Genomic DNA, 13422 nt, shown 5'->3' with positions numbered 1-13422 from the left:
TAGCGCCCTTCTTTCTCGGCCTGGCGACAAGGTGACTGGCTGCTGGCACGGGTTTTGTGCACAGCAGGTAAACTGGCAGGGCTGCTTGGCCCTCTTAGTCTCGTGTGCACGCCTCCCACGGCGGAGCTGACCTTGCAGCACTGAGGGCGCCCGGAGCGCGCTCGGGAGAGGGCTGGTGGGGAGTGGGGCAGCGCCCCCAGCCGCTAGGGTCAAGCTGGTTGTCCTGTGACCTTGGGGTCCGTCACCTCCCTGCGCCCCTTCGGTCTAGTTCCACACTGAACAATTGCAGAAGCTTACAGATAAACCCGGGAAACTATAGGGCTTTTCCCTCCGGCTGTCGCCAAGGCCGAGCACTGGAAGGTGCGTCCACGACCCCGCCAAGGGTGACAGGTTTCCCAGAGCCTGGGCGAAGGCCACCGATGCCCGCCCCGACCCCCACGCGCGCGCCTGTCTGGGGCGGACTAAGGCCGGGCATCCTGTGCCCCAAAACCAGTTTGACCCGGGCTTCATTATCGATGCAGAGACGTCTCGCCCAGCTTGCCCGAGGGGGGGGCGGGGCTGGACCATTCTGAAAGTCAGAAGTCCTCCCTTGCCTCAGTTTCCCTGCCACGTCCTCGAGAGACCAGCATGACACAGGCCCCCCACCCCCACCCCCTCCGTGGACAGGGATTTCCGGTGATAACCGGCCCCGGCCTGCGTGGGGGACGACCCTCCTCCGGTGCAGGGGCCTACGCGGACGTGGCCGGCATGCAAGAGCTGGGGACCCCCCTCCCACGTGATCGCGAAGCGATGGCCGTTCCCCGGACCCCCGGGGACCCTGATGGCCCCTCCCCAGCCAGGCAGCAGCTGCTGAGGCCCAAATCTGCCCCGAGCCTGTAGGGAAAGCGCCCGGGGGTGTGCGGGGTACAGAATTCACAGACGGGCGGGCGGGGGCCACGGGACTCACCCCAGCTCGGGGCGCGGCCCCCTGGGGCCTGGCAGTTTCGGGGCGCAGCCCGGGCCCTCCCTGCTGCAGTACCGGGGCAGGGCAGAGCCGATCGCCCGCACGCCACTCGGCCGCGACCCCCGCAGGCCAGGCCCGCGCCCGGGTCTCGAGCACGCGGGGGCGGCGCGGGCGGGGCGGTTGGCGGAGGCGCGGGCTAGGGGCGGGCGGGCCCCGGGCCCCACGTGTCCCTGGCGGGCGGGCCAATAGGCGCCCGGCTTTTGGAAAGATCGCCATATATGGACATGTTCTGGGGCCGCGCGCGCCTCCGCCGGTGCGCGCGGCCCGCTCCCGCTTAAATAGCGGCGGGGGAGGCCGCGGTCGGTCTCACACTCCGCCGCCGGTTTGCGCTTCGTGTCTTCTCGCTGCTCCGTCTCCCCGGCATTCGCTGGTAAGCGGCCCGCGCCCCTCGCGCTCGCAGCCGGGCTCAGTGCTCCTCCGTGACCCGCTCAACCCCCGGGATACTCTCCCGCGCCTCCACGGAGCGGAGGGCGCTGGCGGCCGGTGGACCGACCGAGGTCCGCATCCGCGGCTCCGGCTCCCGCTGGGGGCAGGGCGGGGCCCGCCGCAGTGCGCAGCCCCTCCGCGCCGCGGCCGAACCGGGGGGGCCGCCGGTTGCCGACGGTTACGCGGGCCCCGGGAGCTGGGTGGGTGGTGGGGAGGGAGCGGCGCCCCTCCCGGGCTGCGTCTCGGAGCGCGGTGAGGGCTGCGCTGACGCCGTGGCGTCTCCGTGCAGATCGCCATGGAAGAAGAAATCGCCGCGCTCGTCATTGACAATGGCTCCGGCATGTGCAAAGCTGGCTTTGCTGGCGACGACGCCCCCAGGGCCGTGTTCCCGTCCATCGTCGGGCGCCCCCGACACCAGGTGAGTGCCGAGGCGACTCCCCGGAGTCCGCCCTGGGCCCCAGGTGCGCGGCGGGTGGGGCAGGCGTGACCGCCGTTCTTCTCTCTGGCAGGGCGTCATGGTGGGCATGGGCCAGAAGGACTCGTACGTGGGTGACGAGGCCCAGAGCAAGAGAGGAATCCTGACCCTGAAGTACCCCATCGAGCACGGCATCGTCACCAACTGGGACGACATGGAGAAGATCTGGCATCACACCTTCTACAACGAGCTGCGTGTGGCCCCTGAGGAGCACCCGGTGCTTCTGACCGAGGCCCCCCTGAACCCCAAGGCGAACAGAGAGAAGATGACGCAGGTACGGCTCGACCCAGGCCTGTGCTGTCCTTGCGTCTGACGAGCCATTTTCTGTTCTGCCTCATTTCCTGACATTCAAGTGTTTCTTTGGTGTTTCCAGGGCTCTGTTCCTCCTCTCCTGGCATTTCCTCCCTGAGGCCTCCAGGTTTCTGTTTGCGTTTCTGCCTGCGTTCTGTTCCTTTTTTTTTTTTCCTTCACATCACATTTGTAGCATGCGGCATGTAGAGTGTGGGTGTGGGTAGCCTTGGGTCTCTGCCACTGCCACTCACTGAGGTGTTCTTTGTTCCTCTAGATAATGTTTGAAACCTTCAACACCCCAGCCATGTACGTGGCCATTCAGGCGGTGCTGTCCCTGTATGCATCTGGGCGCACCACTGGCATTGTCATGGACTCTGGTGACGGGGTCACACACACAGTGCCCATCTATGAGGGCTACGCCCTTCCCCACGCCATCTTGCGTCTGGACCTGGCTGGCCGGGACCTGACAGACTACCTCATGAAGATTCTGACCGAGCGGGGCTACAGCTTCACCACCACGGCTGAGCGGGAAATCGTGCGTGACATTAAGGAGAAGCTGTGCTACGTTGCCCTGGATTTTGAGCAGGAAATGGCCACTGCTGCGTCGTCCTCTTCCTTGGAGAAGAGCTATGAGCTGCCTGATGGGCAGGTGATCACCATCGGCAATGAGCGGTTCCGGTGTCCAGAGGCTCTCTTCCAGCCTTCCTTCCTGGGTAGGTGTCCCGAGGATGGTGCAGGAGCTAAGGGCATGGGCCACACAGAAGTTAGTCGCTAAACGAGCTCTGTCCTCTAGGCATGGAGTCCTGTGGCATCCACGAGACCACCTTCAACTCCATCATGAAGTGTGATGTGGACATCCGCAAGGATCTGTATGCCAACACAGTGTTGTCCGGTGGTACCACCATGTACCCAGGCATTGCCGACAGGATGCAGAAGGAGATCACAGCCCTAGCGCCCAGCACGATGAAAATCAAGGTAAGCAGCTGCTGCTCCCCTGGAGCTGGCCCAGCCCCTGTGGGTGGAGGTGGAGCCCAGAGACAGGTCCTCACCCACTGTTTCCTCTGCAGATCATCGCTCCCCCTGAGCGCAAGTACTCGGTCTGGATCGGCGGCTCCATCCTGGCCTCACTGTCCACCTTCCAGCAGATGTGGATCAGCAAGCAGGAGTACGATGAGTCGGGCCCCTCCATCGTCCACCGCAAATGCTTCTAGATGGACTGAGCAGGTGCCAGGCATCTGCTGCATGAGCTGATTCTGAAGTATCAATTTGCCCTGGCAAATGTACACACCTCATGCTAGCCTCATGAAACTGGAATAAGCCTTTGAAAAGAAATTTGTCCTTGAAGCTTGTATCCAACATCAGCACTGGATTGTAGAACTTGTTGCTGATTTTTGACCTTGTATTCAAGTTAACTGCTCCCTTGGTATTGTTTAATGCCCTGTGCGTATCTTGATTTAGTCCTTAGTCATGTGGCTCGGTCACTAGGTGGCTGGGGAGAGCGAGAGCATGCTGTGGAGGAGAACCCCCAGCCTGGTGGATGTGTGAGCACGGTGCAGTGATCTGTGCAGGGTATTACTGACTGCTGACTTCCAGGATTTCTCGAGGCTGGCAAGGGTTCCTGAACCAGTTACTTACCACTTCCGTCTTGCCGGTCTAACAGGGTGGGAAAGTCCGAGCCTTAGGACCCAGTTCTGGTGTTTTCCCTCCTGACCGCGTGGGCTGTTACTTGCCTTGAGTTGGGAACGTTTGCATTGACACCTGTAAATGTATTCATTCTTTTAATTTATGTAAGGTTTTTTGTACTCAATTTAAGAAATGACAAATTTTGGTTTTCTACTGTTCAGTGAGAACATTAGGCCCCAGCAACATGTCATTGTGTAAAGAAAAATAAAAGTGCTGCAGTAACCATCCTTGTCCTCCTGTTGGGGAAGGGGCCGTGGGGTGGCGGGTGGAGGGCTAAGGGCTGTGGGTGGTGGAGGAAATGCTGTTGGAAATGAACAGCCTGACTGCTCAGTGATTGAAGGGTGAGACTTGGACTGGGTGTCAATGAAGGCCTGCTCACTAGAGTTGCTGCGTGAAGAGCAGACAACCAGCCCTTTCCCATGGCTGTCAGGTCCTCGGTGAACATGTCTAGGGCTCCCACTGTGTTGGTCAATGTTCATAGCAGCATTCACCCTGACAGCCAAAAGGCAGGAGTGAACTAACCCAGATAGCTTTCCAACTGGAGCAAAGATTAAAGAGTGCAATGGAACACAGCCGTGAGGAATGAAGCGCTGGCCCGTGCTGCAGTGCTGGTGGATCCTGAAGGACTGGTTCGGGTTGATGTGGAGTTGGGGTAGGGATACGACACTTTAATACATGAAGTGTGTTAAAAGTGTTCAAGACCTTGAATTTCCTGGATCCTTCAGAGAGGATAAGGAGTTTAGAAGTCATCTTTACGTCCATAGTGAGTTCAGCCAGGACTACCAGAGACCTTGTATGAAAAAAGAGCTATGGGGTGAACTGGATGGAAGGCAGGTTGGCGGGCAAGACCTGGGTGATTGACAACTGCAACTCTAGTTCCAGAGAGTCCAATGCCCTTTTCTGGCCTCGGCTCCTGCAAGAACTGGTGCACATGAACACATCAACAAAATAATTTAAAAACCTAAAAAGGGCTGGGTGTGGTTGTACTCAGGAGGCAGCGCCTGGCAACCTGGTCTGCAAGTGAGCTAGCTCCAGGTCAGCTAGAGCTACATAGAGTCTGTCTAAAATTCCAAAACAGATGATAGATAGATAGATAGATAGATAGATAGATAGATAGATAGATAGATAAAATGATTGATTGATAGGTTGATTGATAGTGCCATGCTGGGTGGACTGGAACCTTTGACGTGAACTCTACATTCCAAAATCCAGAAATTCCAATCCATCCTGTCCTTTTTAGGCTTGGAACACTAGCCTTGCTGGGGCCCCTGCTCCGCCCACAGCCAACCCTCTCTGGTTTCTGGTGTGTAGGTCTTCTTGCTGGCTCCAGACTAGCATAAGGCCTTGTGTCGATCCTCCCCCTACCCTCTGTGTGGGGAAAAGCAAGCCTGTGTTCTGGGGTTCATAGAGATCTAGGCCTGGTGTCACCCTCACACCTGGCACAAAGCCAGCCTTGACAGGAGCTGGCCACATCAAGGCATTTTTTATTTCACTTAGTTTTATTTTACAGGAGCAGTCTACTAGCTCAGAGGAGGCAGTCACGTGCTATTTAAAGAGGTGGAGGGCAGGAGCCCAGACAGGATAGGGTGTCTCTGACTTCTAACCTTTAACCATTGTCAATACATTTTGTGTGCTCTTCTTATTCCGGAACTAGCCCTGTAGACCAGGCTAGCCTCAAACTCAGAGATCCTCCTACCTCTGCCTCCTGTGTGCTGGGATTAAAGGTGTGTGCCACCACTGCCCGGTAACAATAAATATTTTTTAAAGTAATCAAGAAGTTCTAACTGGTGTGAACCAATGAGAGTGTGGGTCACTTATTATTATGATGTAGCACAGCAAAGTCTCCTGCCTGGTAAGTAAATGTAGCCTGTGCCAATGGCAACCTCAGGGGTTGGGTAGTACCCTGCTTCCCAGGTGACTGAAACCCTAGCCCGTTCCCCTACAGAGACCTCCTACCAAGATTAGCCAACCCTCCTCCTCTTTCAGCCGAGTACAATAAACTTGCCTCCGGGATTCAGCTGTGTAAAATAAACCCATCAACTTTCCAGGCTATAGCTGGGTGTGTCTCCTCCAGAAGGCACGGTCCACCTGATCCCATCACCCCAGTCTGGTTAACCCCAAAGCCACGCAGCTCTGGGCACACCAGCTGGGTAGCTGGAATCCTGCATAGCCAGAGCATTTCCATCTCATCACCCTTGTGCCTGGGCTCCTGCTCCTCCTGCTTGCGTTTCACGAGGCTGCTGCCAAGTCCAACTCATACGGGGCTGGGGTTTGAATCTCAGGGTTTTGTGCTTGTGAAACAAGTATCTCCCAACTGAACTGCATCCCCAATAGTGTGTGTGTGTGTGTGTGTGTGTGTGTGTGTGTGAGAGAGAGAGAGAGAGAGAGAGAGAGAGAGAGAGAGAGAGAGAGAGAGAGAGAGAGAGAGAGAGGGAGAGAGAGAGAGAGAGAGAGGGAGGGAGCGGTGCCATGCACAGGCATGCTATTGTCTTCTCCTTGTTTGACGGGATCTTTGCTGTTGGCCATATGCTTCTGGGCTTCTCCGGTTTCTGCCTTCAGAGCCCTCACAGACACACTGCTGTGTGTGGCTGTGTGTGGCTGTGCATGGCTGTGTGTGGCTGTGTGTGGGTTCTGGGAATTCACACTCAGGTCTTCAGGTTTGTGCGGCAGATACTTTATCTGCTGAATTGTTTCCCCAGCCAAGGTTTTAAGATTATTCATTGTTATGAGTGCGTGTGTACACTTGCTTGAGGTTGTGCACACTGCAGGAGTGCAGAACAGAAGAGGGCATCGGGTGCCCCAGAGCTGTAGCTACAGGTGGTTGGGAGCCACTATGTAAGTGCTTTTAAAATTGTGGTAAAAGCTGGGCAGTGGTGGCGCATGCCCTTAATACAGCACTTGGGAGGCAGAGGCAGGCGGATATCTCCGTGAGTTTCAGGCCAGCCTGGTCTACAGAGCGAGTTCCAGAATAGCCATAGCTAAACAGTGAATCCCTGCCTGAAAAACAACCTAAATAAATAAATAAATAAAATTGTGGTAAATACCCATAACAAAATGTATCCTTTTGCTCCTGTTCTCTCCGCCATGACCTTGAGCGTACTGGGAAAGGGCTCTCCCCTGAACTATAGACTGTGTTCTTTGACTTTTATTTTGAGGAAGGGTTTCACAGGTGAGCCTAGGCTGGTCTTGACTTGGAATATTTCTGCTTAGTCTCCTGAGTAGCCAGAATTACAGGTCTGACTCATCAGCCCAGGCTCTCCTCTGTGCTCTTGGCCTCCCTCTCTCCCTCTCGCTCTCTCTCAACCATTTTTAAGTACACTTCTAAAAGGTGGGTGTGGCGGCTCACGGCTATAATACCAGTGCTGTGGAAGCTAAGACAAGAGAATTGCTTTGAGCTCAAGGCTGAAGAGCAAGACCCTGTCTCAAACCAAACACCAGGGTTGGAGAGACAGCTCAGTGGTTAAGAGCACGGGCTGCTCTTGCAGAGGACCTGGGTCCAGTTCCCATAACCCGCATAACTGCTCACGGTCTTCAGTAACTCCAGTTCCAGGTTACCTGACACCTACTGAGGGCACATGGGACATACAAAGTTCACACATACATGCAGGCCCACACTCATATCCATAAAATGAAAATAAATTTTTTTTGAGACATGGTTATTCGACATAGTCCTGGCTGTCCTGGAACTCTGCATGTAGATTAACGTGGCCTCAAACTCAGATTAAAAGTAGAGACTGGAGAGAGGTCTCAGCAGATGAGAGTGCTCGCTGCTCTTCCAGAGGACCTGAGTTCAGTTCCCAGCAACCACAAGGTGGCTCACAGTCATCGACTCATACACATAAATAAATTTTTAAAAAAAGATTAAAGATAATCAGAAGACGGTGGTGCACACCTTTAATCTCAACACTCATGAGGCAGAAGTAGATGGATCTCTGTGAGTTCAAGGCCAGCCTGGTCTACAGAGAGAGTTCCAAGACTGACTGGCTCTAGAGCTACTAGAAAACCCTGTTTCAAAAAACCAGAAACAAATAAACCACCACCAACAACAAAAGATTCAAGGTATTATCCACCATGCCCAGCTCCGTAATAAATAAATCTTATTTTTATTTTCCAATAACAAAAAAGTATACAGTTACGTTAGGGCGCTGCTTGCACGCTTTTCTTCATTGTTAAATTTTTGAAAATTTCATGTGGGCTGGAGGGATGGCACAAGGTTGAAGAGCATTTGATCTTCCAGAGTTCATTTCCCAGCTCCCACATGGCAGTAACTGTAACTCAATTCCAGGGGCCTGACGCTCTCCTGACTTCAGAGGCCCCTGCACAGTAGGTGGTGTGTGTACAACACTCCGGTACACACGCACACACACACACATGCACGCACACACCCCCACACGCATGCACACATACACATGCACGCACACACACACACCCCACATATGCGCACATACACATGCATGCACGTGCGCACACACACACACGCGCATGCACAATTCAATAAATATATATTCCTAAAATTATGTGTATGTTTTCTTTTATGTATGCCCCGTGTGTGCGGGTATCCACAGAGGCCAGAAGAGGGGACTTACAGAAGTCACCATATAGGTGCTTGGAATCAAACCCATGTCCTCTACAAGAGCAGCAAGTGCTCCTAACATTCGAGGTCGTCCACTGTGTTGCGGGCCGTCATTCTGTGGACGGGCGCTGGGTGCTTCCCTCCTGGATGCCATGATGTGACTGGGCCCACGGCCCATGCCCAGCTCTCTGGCATCTCACGACTCCAGAAGTGGCTACCCTGGAAGGTGTGGTACAAACTGAAGGGTGGGTTGTCTCCAGGCCTCTCAGGAAAATTACCTGACAATGCTCTACAGAAGCCAGAAATCCAGCCAAGGAAACACCTCAGAACTCAGGCATCTATGCCCATAGAGGATGAGAGGTACGGAGGATCCTGGGACTTACAGGGTGTGGAAGGACAGGCAGTTTTAGGATTCCCTCGCTCATGGGCACCATGGTTTGGACAAGTATCCCAGAGGTCTTGAGCGTGCTGGCGGCTGGGCCCTCACAGGTGGCAGACGCAGGAGATCTAGCGTAGAGCAGCATGTGTGTACTCATCCTTGGTTGTCTGCACACAGACCAGTGTTTCCCTGTGTAGCCTGCAGCATCTACCGAACAACAGTGCCCACGGAGGGCAGACTCAAGCAAGCCCTCCCTTCCTGCTTGCCAGTCCATTCCCTGGCTCTGCCTGGGGGTTCTGAGGGCAGGTACAGTGGGCACAGCGTGGCCACCATGAGGATGACTTTACTGGCCAGAGTCCAATTCTCTACAGTTTCCGTTGCCTTTGTTCTTACACTTTGCACTAATTTTCAGCTTCTGAGGTCACTTCCTCTCTCAGTGAGGCCAACCCCCCCCTTTCAAAAAGGCTGTTCAGCACATTCTTCATGCAGATTCCTGTAACTGAATTCCATCTTGAGATCCTGTTTCTTCTAAAGTGCGCTGTCTTTGTCTGTGTGCATGTGTGTGTGCATGCGTGTGGGCCTGTGTGTGTCTGTGTATGCATGTGTATCTGTGTGTTACGTGTGCATGTGTGTACATGCGTGTCTCTGTGTCTGTGTATGCATGTGTGTGCATGCATGTCTCTGTGTGTCTGTGTGTGCATGTGTGTATGTGTCTGAGTGTGCATGTGTCTGTGTGTGTCTGAGTTTGCATGTTGTCTGTGTGTGCATGTGTGTGTGTGTGTTTGAGATAGGGTTTTGCTATGTAGCCAAGATTGGTCTACCCTTGGGATTGTCTGTCCCAGTCTGAGTACTGCGATTACCAGCGTGTACCACACACAGGTGTGTGCCATGATGCCTGAGCTGTGAGCATTGTGACTCACCTTTCCTGCAGGAAGTTTTCTTGTTTTGGTCTCTGGTGCCATAATGGTACCATACCAACCCAAGGCCTGGCCACGTGCTACCCAAGAGCTCTGTCACCAAGCCACATCCCCAGTCCTTGGCAGAGTTTGATGAACCTGAGACCTCACCATACAGCCCCACGGAGAACATGTCCACCACCCTAACACACCTTCCCTGTCCATCTTCTGCGTCCACTCCATCTCAAGCCTTAGTGGTGCTGGTTGCATAGTTTCTCCTTTTCTAGAATGTCCCACAGATGGAATGACATGGTGGGTGGCCTTTGCAACTGGCTCATTGCCCTGGAAAGTATGCATCAAAGATTCCTGAGGCTCTGTGCCAACATTGGCACCTTGTTATCGCAGTCCCTGGACCAGAAAACCTGGGTGTGTCTGCCTACTGACGGGGAGAACTCCTTTCGGTTTCCAGTCGTGAAGAAGCGGTCCTGAGGTTTTACGTGGACATGTTTTCCACTCATTTGGGTTAAACACCTAAGAGGGTTTTCTGAGTCATACAGCAAGATATGTTTCTCTTTGTCACAACTGCCTGGCTGGTACATTTAATAATAGCCCTTAGGCTCCACTCCTGTGAGGCTGAGAACAGACTTGAGCCACAGAGCTGGGAGAAGGGGTCCTAGCAGACAGTCCAAGCCCTGCTCATGTCTGTAAGCCCTGACAAGCCCATGGAAACCCCCCAGGGCTGCAGAAATATCTCAACCCAGCCATGAGACCAATCTTAGACTTTGAGTGGCTCAAAAAGAAATTAGATACAAAGCATGAGTTAACTAGGAAAGCTGCCTCCTACAAGTTAGGGCGTCTTTGTGTGCTTACCGTCATTAGGCAGCTAATCTTTATCCTTATGTATGTGCCTGAGAGGTGTGTGCTCCTACCAGGGCATTTCTTCACACAGGAAATGCAGGCAAAGGGTCTAAATGAACCCCTCACCAAAGATACAGAAAACTAGGGATGATCTCAAGTGTGGATATCAGGATGTGGAAGCAGGAGGATCAAAGCTCAAGGGCGTCTCTGGCTACAAAGTGAGTTTGAGGCTAGTACAGACTACAGGAGCCCCCGCCTCCGATATCACCCCCTCAAGAAGGAGGAGGAGGAGGTGTGTGACCCACACCTCTAATGCTAGCACTTGGGAGGCAGGTGGGACAGCCTGGTCTACACAGAGACTTCCAGGACAACTGGGGTTGGATTGTAAGACTGTCTCAGGAATCAAAAAGTGAGAGGTTATAACTGTGCACACACCACTGATAACTGTGCGCACACACCAGTGGTGATAACTGTGTGCACACACCAGTGGGATAACTGTGCGCACACACCAGTGGTCTCTGCCCAATCACTCTCCACTGATGGACCACTGAGCTATTTCTACAAATGAAGCTGCTGGCCATTGCCACCTCCGCACACAGCAGGGTGCCCCTCCGCACACAGCAGGGTGCCCCGTCACACACAGCTCGGGTGCCCCTCCGTGCACAGCTCGGGTGCCCCGTCACACACAGCACGGGTGCCCCGTCACACACAGCTCGGGTGCCCCTCCGCACACAGCACGGGTGCCCCTCCATGCACAGCTCGGGTGCCCCGTCACACACAGCACGGGTGCCCCGTCACACACAGCACGGGTGCCCCTCCGCACACAGCACGGGTGCACCTCCGTGCACAGCTTGGGTGCCCCGCCACACCAGTACTGCCGATTCTCCCGGGTAAGCAGAGCAGGATTGCTGGGTCACATGGAAGTGGATATTTAACTTTGTACAAGTTCTCAGATGGTCTCTCCCTGGGTTTGCCTTAGTGATACTCAAACCAGGCCTGTCTGGAAAGTTCCAGTAGCCCCATTCCTTTTCCTCAAATGATGCTGCTGGTCAGTTTAAGCCATCCCCACAGATACGGGTGTTATTTCAATGTGATCATTGTCTGCGTTTTCCTTTTTTTTTTAAAAAAAGATTTATTTATTTATTATGTTTACAGTATTGTGTCTGCCTGCAGACCAGAAGAGGGAACCAGATCTCATTACAGATGGCTGTGAGCCCCCATGTGGTTGCTGGGAATTGAACTCAGGACCTTTGGAAGAGCAGGCAGTGCTCTTAACCACTGAGCCATCTCTCCAGCCCCCTGTCTGCATTTTCCTTATGATTACTGAATATCCTTTTATTCTTTTTTTTTAATATTTATTTATTTATTATGTATACAATATTCTGTCTGTGTGTATGTCTGCAGGCCAGAAGAGGGCACCAGACCTCTTTACAGATGGTTGTGAGCCACCATGTGGTTGCTGGGAATTGAACTCAGGACCTCTGGAAGAGCAGGCAGTGCTCTTAACCGCTGAGCCATCTCTCCAGCCCCTCCTTTTATTCTTAATGTATTGGCTTATTCTAAGGATTTACTTTCCCTTTAATTATGGGTATGTGTCTTTGGGTGGGCATGTGCACATGCGTGCAGGACAGGAGAGGACACTGGAGCTGGGCGGTGGTGGTGCATGCCTTAGATCTCAGGACTCAGGAAGTAGAGGCAGACAGATCTCTGTGAGTTCAAGGCCAGCCTGGTCCAGGACAGCCAGGGCTATACAGAGAAACCCTGTCCTGAAAAACCAAACCAGGAAGAGACAGAGACAAAGGGAGAGGGCATTGGACACCTTGAGAGGGAATTATAGGAGGCCATGAGGACCCTGACATAGGTCCTGGAACCCAAGCCCAAGTCCCCTTCACATGCAGCACGCACTGAGCTGTCTCTCCAACCGCTAAATGTTTTTTGTTTTGTTTTTTGGTTTTTAGAGACAAGGTTTCTCTGTAGCTTTGGAACCTATCCTGGAACTCATTCTGAAGACCAGGCTGGCCTTGAACTCACAGAGAGCTGCCTGTCTCTGCCTCCCGAGTGCTGGGATTAAAGGCATAAGGTGCAGCTGGAAAGAAGGCTCAGAGGTCAGAGCAGTAGCTGCTCTTCCAGAGGCTGTGAGATCAATTCCCAGTAACCACATGGTGGCTCACAAGCATCTATAAAAAGATCTGGTGCCCTCTTCTGGTGTGTGTATACAAAATAAATAAGTAAATCTTAGAAAGAAAGAAAGGAAGGAAGGAAGGAAGGTGTGAGCCCAGCTCAGCCTCTAAATTTCTAAAGCACTTTTTTCTTGCCGTTTTCCTTTCTCTTTTTGTTTGTTTTTTGGGATAGGATCTTGCTCTGTGGCCCAGGCAGGCCTTATGACCCCTCCACCTCACGGGTGTTGAGATCACCTGCACCACCACCAGGTTCCTTATGTCTGATGAATATTTTCTCTGGATAGGATCCTAGGTTGAAGATGTTGGCTTTAGCAGTTTTAATAGGTCATTCTGCTTTCTTCTTTTGTCCTTTACTGTTTCTCTTTGTAAATCAGTTGTGATTTTTGTCTTTGCTTAGATTGAACATGTATTGTCTCCTAATTAATTTTACTGTATTAGTATTTTGAGATAAGGGATCACGTAGCCAAGGCTGCCTCAAGTCTGCTATGCAGTTGAGGATAACCTAGAATTCTTGACCCTCATGCTTCTACCCAACAAGTGCAGGGTTCTGGTATGTTTTGTTTTGTTTTTTTTATTTCCAGATTTTTTCGAGACAGGGTTTCACTGTGTAGCTTTGGAGCCTGTCCTGGAACTCGCTCTGTAGACCAGGCTGGCTTCG

General features: G+C 53.1%; 1 protein-coding gene across 1 annotated transcript; it reads left to right on the top strand.

The window, feature by feature from the left end:
• Positions 1-1250: 1250 nt before the first annotated feature.
• On the top strand, positions 1251-4100 carry Actg1 (actin gamma 1). The gene is made up of 6 exons (XM_057774234.1): positions 1251-1373; positions 1719-1847; positions 1939-2178; positions 2470-2908; positions 2989-3170; positions 3263-4100. The coding sequence occupies exons 2-6, from the start codon at positions 1725-1727 to the stop codon at positions 3404-3406; spliced, it is 1128 nt and encodes a 375-aa protein (XP_057630217.1). The 5' UTR covers positions 1251-1373; positions 1719-1724; the 3' UTR covers positions 3407-4100.
• The last annotated feature ends 9322 nt before the right edge of the window (positions 4101-13422 follow it).

The sequence above is a fragment of the Chionomys nivalis genome, chromosome 7 (genome assembly GCF_950005125.1).
Source record: "Chionomys nivalis chromosome 7, mChiNiv1.1, whole genome shotgun sequence".
Lineage (NCBI taxonomy): Eukaryota > Metazoa > Chordata > Mammalia > Rodentia > Cricetidae > Chionomys > Chionomys nivalis.
The sequence above is the reverse complement of the archived record's forward strand: the minus strand, read 5'-3'. Positions and strand labels throughout refer to the sequence as shown.

Bases quoted from the DNA above. Each gene is read 5' to 3' on its own strand.
- Actg1 (XM_057774234.1), top strand. From the start codon at position 1,725: ATGGAAGAAGAAATCGCCGCGCTCGTCATTGACAATGGCTCCGGCATG. The intron at 1,848-1,938 runs GTGAGTGCCGAG...TCTCTCTGGCAG, and splicing joins TCGGGCGCCCCCGACACCAG to GGCGTCATGGTGGGCATGGG. The intron at 2,179-2,469 runs GTACGGCTCGAC...TTGTTCCTCTAG, and splicing joins ACAGAGAGAAGATGACGCAG to ATAATGTTTGAAACCTTCAA.